General features: G+C 30.8%; 1 protein-coding gene across 1 annotated transcript; it reads left to right on the forward strand.

Moving 5' to 3' along the window:
* The first annotated feature begins 2907 nt into the window (after positions 1–2907).
* On the forward strand, positions 2908–5486 carry LOC126678504 (uncharacterized). The gene is made up of 4 exons (XM_050373399.1): positions 2908–3504; positions 3591–4164; positions 4280–4893; positions 5055–5486. Exons 1-4 carry the CDS (start codon positions 2908–2910, stop codon positions 5484–5486), a joined length of 2217 nt encoding a protein of 738 aa, XP_050229356.1.
* Positions 5487–6767: the final 1281 nt, after the last annotated feature.

Genomic DNA, 6767 nt, shown 5'->3' on the forward strand with positions numbered 1-6767 from the left:
TTCGTTTTGTATGCATCATTTGTGGAAATATGTTGTGCATATGATCATGCCAAAAAAGAAAAGAAAAAAACTGAACCTATCTGTTTACAAAATGACTTGTCAATTAGAATCTTATAAACCTGCATATTTCCATTGTTTGGAATGCATTTCATCATCAGAGATCACCTCTGATTATGCTATTGCTCATGAGCCTAATTGATTTTTTTTAATTTTATATACTTATTTCAATTATTTTACGGAGCTCAAATTCTCAAATAAAACTCAATAATATGTAGATTGAAATTAAAATATAAAATCAGATTGAATTTAAATTTTATGGTATTCAACTTGATTTGGTTCAATTGTTAATATGGTAATGACCAAACATGGTAGTAATAGAGTATTATTCAACATAATCATATTTATGTGTAGTCAAGTTTTGATTCGGCAATATAGTTAGAAAAAAGGGATAAAATAGAGTAGAGACTTCCTCTCCCATATCGTCTTGAATAAAAGAACTATCGTCATGGAGATGGACTGTTTATCAAAATTTCGTTACTTCAGTTTCATCTTTCCACTCTAATTGCCTTGGGGCAAGCATAACATACAAAGGCTGTTTCCTTTCAAATAATAACCGCCTATTCCTGATGCGGGCCTCATAGTCCCACCGATGAATTTTTATGTCTTTTTTCTACTGCGTCTGTTTTCTAGAGACTCTATGCCAAGCATGCATGCGGTGGTCAAGCAAGCAAAAATAGAATTTTTAGCAGAATACAATTTTTGATGAGTTTGAAGCTTCCGGTCCCTCTTTTGAAATTTTTTCGCCCATAAGGGAAAAAACATCATATCTTATGGGGTTCATGACCTTTGTTTCAGTCTCTCTCTTACAAATAGAAAAAAGACACAATTTCAACTTTTAGCCCAAATTTCTCATTTTAAGGCCATAACCTTAATGTCCAAGACTGGCCCTTCAATGAATTCTTTTTCTAGCTGGGCCATTCTTACTTTGGGCTTACTGATTCAGAGTTAACTCAGGACCAAATTAACCAAAAGAATTAAGAGAAAAATACATATTTACCTAAAATACAAAAATAATATGTTAAAATACATCAGCGCGGAAATCTTACAAAAAATACATCACGAATTTAAACCTTTTATTTTTTTACTCTCCTCACTTTTATAATTATAAATTTACTTCCACTATATAAGCTCATTAATTTCACTAACAACGAGGTTCCTTCCTTTTCTCTCTCAATTTTCTCTCTCTATTTTCTCTCTCTATTTTCTCACAGCTCGTTTTCAAGCTCTCTGTTTTGGAAAAATCTTCTCCGATTCTGCAAATTCTTAAATCCAGATCTCTGTAACAACTTTCAGATCTCGAAAAATAGTTCGTTCCTCATAATCTGCTCGAAAAACAGCTCGCTCTTGAAAAAACAGAGATTCTTGAAGGTAATTGACTATATTCGTGAATAAAATTGCTTTTTATATTATCTTCTTTTGATTATACGATTATAAAAATATGATGATATTTGAATTTTAACCTATAAGAAAAATCAATCTGATACTTATATGATATTGTGATGCAAATCTGATAATGTGATCCTCATCTGATAATCTGATACTCATATTGATGTTGTCTGATAATGTAATGTCATATGATTATCATATGAGTATCTGACAGTCTGATTATGACACAATGTGATTCTCAAATGATACTCTTGTGATAATTTGATATACTCATACTCATATGATAATGTGAAAAAAAATAAATACTTATATGATATTGTGATGCATATAATCTGATACTCATATGATAATGTGATAGTCATTGATACTATGAGTGTCATATGATAATCAGATAGTCATATTGAAGCTGTGAGTGTCATATGATTATCATATGACTATCTGACAGTCTGATTATCATATGAGTATCTGACAGTCTGATTATCATATGAGTATCTGACAGTCTGATTATCATATGACTATCTGACAGTCTGATTATCATATGACTATCTGAAAAAACTAATTATCATATGAGTATCTAACAAAACTGATTATCATATGAGTATCTGACAGTCTGATTATCATATGACTATCTGACAGTCTGATTATCATATGACTATCTGAAAAAACTAATTATCATATGAGTATCTAACAAAACTGATTATCATATGAGTATCTGACAGTCTGATTATCATATGAGTATCTGACAGTCTGATTATCATATGACTATCTGAAAAAACTAATTATCATATGAGTATCTAACAAAACTGATTATCATATGAGTATCTGACAGTCTGATTATCATATGAGTATCTGACTATCTATCAGACTGTCAGATACTGTTATGATAATCAGACTATCAGATAGTCATATGATAATCAGATAGTCATATTGAAGCTGAGAGTGTCATATGATTATCATATGAGTATCTGATAGTCTGATTATCATATGATTATCTGACAGTTATCATATGAGTATCTGACTATCTATCAGACTGTCAGATACTGTTATGATAATCAGACTGTCAGATAGTCATATGATAATCAGATAGTCATATTGAAGCTGTGAGTGTCATATGATAATGTCATATGATTATCATATGATAATCTGACAGTCTGATTATCATATGAGTATCTGACAGTCTGATTATCATATGAGTATCTGACAGTCTGATTATCATATGACTATCTGACAGTCTGATTATCATATGACTATCTGAAAAAACTGATTATCATATGAGTATCTGACAGTCTGATTATCAGATGATACAGTATCATCAGATTATCATATGTTATTGTGATACTCTTATGATTATTTAATAATGTGATACACATATGATAATGTATCAACTGATACACATATGATAATATTTCAACTGATAATCATCTGTTTATCATTTTTAGGATGGAATTTATCCAAGTACTAATGCAACATGATGGGCAATGGACTGAAGATGGAAAGTATACTGACTTCAAAATGACAGGAATATTATTGGAAATGAACTGTACATTCAATAGTTTTATCGAATTAGTATATCAAAGTTTGCAAGTTCAAGATACTGAAACTGAATTAGATATTCAATATCTAATCAGTGATGATTATCCTCCAGTCAAAATAGCAGATGAAAGAAGTCTCAGATTCTATATACAGTTAAAGAAGAGTGAACTTAACTTCACAAGATATCCAATCTGCATCATATTGAATAAATCTGCTTCTTTTTTGGAAACATCATCATCAGAAGCTGCAAACAATTCACTTCTTGTTCATGAAGACAATATAACGCAACTGGATGAACAAAACTCTAGAGAAACAGAAATGTCTTATTCAAATTTGGATATGATTGAATATGCAAACCTTCTCTGCACACTTCAAGAAAATCTTCCAGAAACAGATTTTGATGAAGATCATGTTGCAACCAATCAAGCAAATCAGAAAATAGAAGAAGGAGGTATATTCACAGATAAAGAAACATTAATATCAGAGATGAGCCTATATGGACTAAAAGAACACTTTCAGTTCAAGGTACATTTCAAATATTCTGATTTTGACATTTTATTATCATAACAGTTTCACAAAAAACTGATACTGTATATTATTAATAATTACAGGTCCAAAAATCATGCGCAAGACAGTACCGATTAAAATGCATAGATGACCATTGTGATTGGAAATTTTATGCCTCGAAAATTGGTCATACAAAAATGTTTCGAGTACGTAAGTTCAACAATTATCATACATGTTCTTTGGAGATGAGAATGGGAGACCTGAGGTTTGTCAGCTCAAAAACCATAGCAAAAATAATAAAGTCAAACTTGTTGGATATCAAGACAATTTACACACCTAATGACATAATCAGAGACATGAGAAATGATTATAGCATTAAATTGGATTACTGGAAAGCTTGGAAATGTCGAGAAATTGCACTAGAGCTTTTAAGAGGGAAACCAGAAAATTCATTTGGTCTACTACCGAGATATCTTCACATGGTGAAGCAAACAAATCCAGGATCAGTTGTAAGCTTACAAAGAAATGTGGATCATACTTTTCTTTATGCATTCATGTCACTTAATGCATCAATAAGTGGATGGAGTCACTGTATGCCTATTATGGTTGTTGATGCTACATTTTTGAAAGGACCATTTGGAGGTTCTCTGTTTTCAGCTTCAACTCTTGATGCAGCAGGTATGATTAATATCATTATCATCACGATATCATCATATTATCATTACAGTATCATTATAATATCATTACAGTATCATCGTAATATCATTATTTTATTTTGCTTCTTATTTTACAGGAAAAATCTTCCCTCTTGCCTTTTCAATAACAGATTCAGAAAATGATGCATCTTGGAATTGGTTTTTTAGACAAATCAAAACTGTTTTTGGTGTAAGGGAAGGAATGTGTATAATTTCAGACAGACATATGAGTATTAAAAATGCAATAGAAAGTGTTTTTGCTGGAGAAGTTCAACATGATATTTGCTTATATCATTTACTAAGTAACGTGAAAAGCAGATTTAAAAAGGATCAGAAGACAATTAAAGACCTGTTCAAAGCAGCAGCAAGAGCTTATACAAAGGAAGAATTCAATACTCATATGGCAGAAATGAGCAACGTAAATCCAGGAGTTACAGCTTATCTCAAAGATGCAGGTTTTGAAAGGTGGGCAGTTTCACATTCTGTGAACAAAAGATACAACATAATGACTTCAAATACTGCTGAGTCATTTAATGCAGCAGTAAATAGAGCACGAGAATTACCAGTTACGATGCTTATGGAATACTTGAGAAATTTGGTTCAAAGGTGGAGCTACAAGAACAGAAATATTGCTAAAGGAACCTTTACAAAATTGTCTTCAAAATATGATGCTGTCCTAAGGCAAAACTATTTAGATTCACTCAAAATAGAGGTACGGATTCATTCTTATCACAGTTAGAAATATTTTCATCTTATCATGCTATTATCAGTTTATTATCATTCTATTATCATATGCTATTATCAGTTTATTATCATTCTATTATCATATGCTATTATCTTTTAATATTTTTGACATTATCACATGTATATCAGGTAGAGCCATCTAATGATGACATATACACTGTTACTGAAAATGGTGATACCTCTACTGTTAACATCAAGGAAAAATCTTGTACATGCAACAGATATCAAGAAGAAATGATCCCATGTAAACATGCTGCTGCTGTATTAAACTACAAACATCAAGACCCAACTGAATATTGCTCAAAGTACTTCACAAATGAAGCAATGCTTGCTACATATGCACAAACTGTATACCCAGTTCCTAAAGAAGAAACATGGGAAGTCACTGCAGAGGTTGAGGATATCATTGTCTTACCTCCTATAGGGAGAACTAAGCCAGGAAGACCAAAAAAGAGAAGAATAAAAGGAGCAGAAGAACAAAAGAATCAAAACAAGTGCAGCAGATGTGGATATTATGGACATAATCGTAAAACTTGTAAAAATATTCCAAAAAACAGATAGAAAACTGTGATTTGAGATTTTCAATAGTACTATTTTTCAATAAATAAAAAAATATCATTCAATATCTGATGGAGTAATATCATGTTATTATCATAATATTATCATTACATTATCATCTTATTATCAACCATATATCATTATGATAAAATATTATCATATGTTTATCATCTAAGTATTAAACATATGATAATCATTAAAATATATAAAATCAGATAATCATAAATTTGATAACAGTAACGTATAATTATCATATGAGTCACAGTAAACCGAACATCTGATAAATGGACAACAGTTTATTATCATTTATGAATGTTATTATCATAATATTATCATTACATTATCATCTTATTATCAACCATATACAAATATTATAAAATATTATCATATGTTAATCATTAAAATATATAAAAATCATCTAAATATTAAACATACAATTATCATATGAGTCACAGTAAACCAAACATCTGATAATGAACAAACAGTTTATCATCATTTATGTATCACAAACTTATCATCTCATTATCATAAAACTGATCAAACAATTGTCATTACATCATAATAAAAGTCATTAACAGTAAAAAAAATCTACACAACCATTTTTTTTTACAGAATAACAAAATGAAACACCTAAACCAAAAACTAAAACATTAACATTCATTTGATATATATCCACTCTTAATCTTCCACCTTCCATAAATGTACAGATTTGCTGCATATCGCTCACGAACAACACTACAACTGATTTGTCTCGGAATAGCCTTCCCTTCTATCAAGTATTCAGCAAAAGCTGCAACGTAAACGCCACAATCTCTGCATTGTGGTATAATAATTATGAAACTATCTCATTAAATCACTATTTCAAAAAATATAAAAAAGACCAAAAGATAGAGACTTACGCATCCTCTTGAACAGGAAGGTTGTTAACATAAGCTACAACGAATGGATCAGTGTTTTTCTTGCCCATATAATAAACAGATTTGAAGTCGATGTCCCTTCGATCATAAAATCCAACAGTATCCAATAGAAATGGGATCAATGTTGCATATGCATTCATAGCAATAGCAGTATGCTTGTCATAGAGCTCACTCCTGCGAGAGTTGTAGATAAAAAAAGTCCTATATTCAAAACTGAGCTTAGCAAGAATCCAATGATCCTGATTTTCACCATCAACTTTAAGATGAACTGGGAACAGTACATTCTTCACATCTCCCCAAGCCCTCTTATAAACACCATCTTCACCAACAATGATATTATACAATTCAGAGAACTGCGGTATTTCAG

Source organism: Mercurialis annua, linkage group LG4 (assembly GCF_937616625.2).
Source record: "Mercurialis annua linkage group LG4, ddMerAnnu1.2, whole genome shotgun sequence".
Taxonomy (NCBI): domain Eukaryota; kingdom Viridiplantae; phylum Streptophyta; class Magnoliopsida; order Malpighiales; family Euphorbiaceae; genus Mercurialis; species Mercurialis annua.

What these genes read in the sequence shown, in the direction of transcription:
- LOC126678504 (XM_050373399.1), top strand. Translation starts at nt 2,908, where the DNA reads ATGCAACATGATGGGCAATGGACTGAAGATGGAAAGTATACTGACTTC. An exon ending in TTCAACTCTTGATGCAGCAG is followed by an intron (nt 4,165 to 4,279) that starts GTATGATTAATA and finishes CTTATTTTACAG; the next exon opens with GAAAAATCTTCCCTCTTGCC. An exon ending in TAGATTCACTCAAAATAGAG is followed by an intron (nt 4,894 to 5,054) that starts GTACGGATTCAT and finishes CATGTATATCAG; the next exon opens with GTAGAGCCATCTAATGATGA.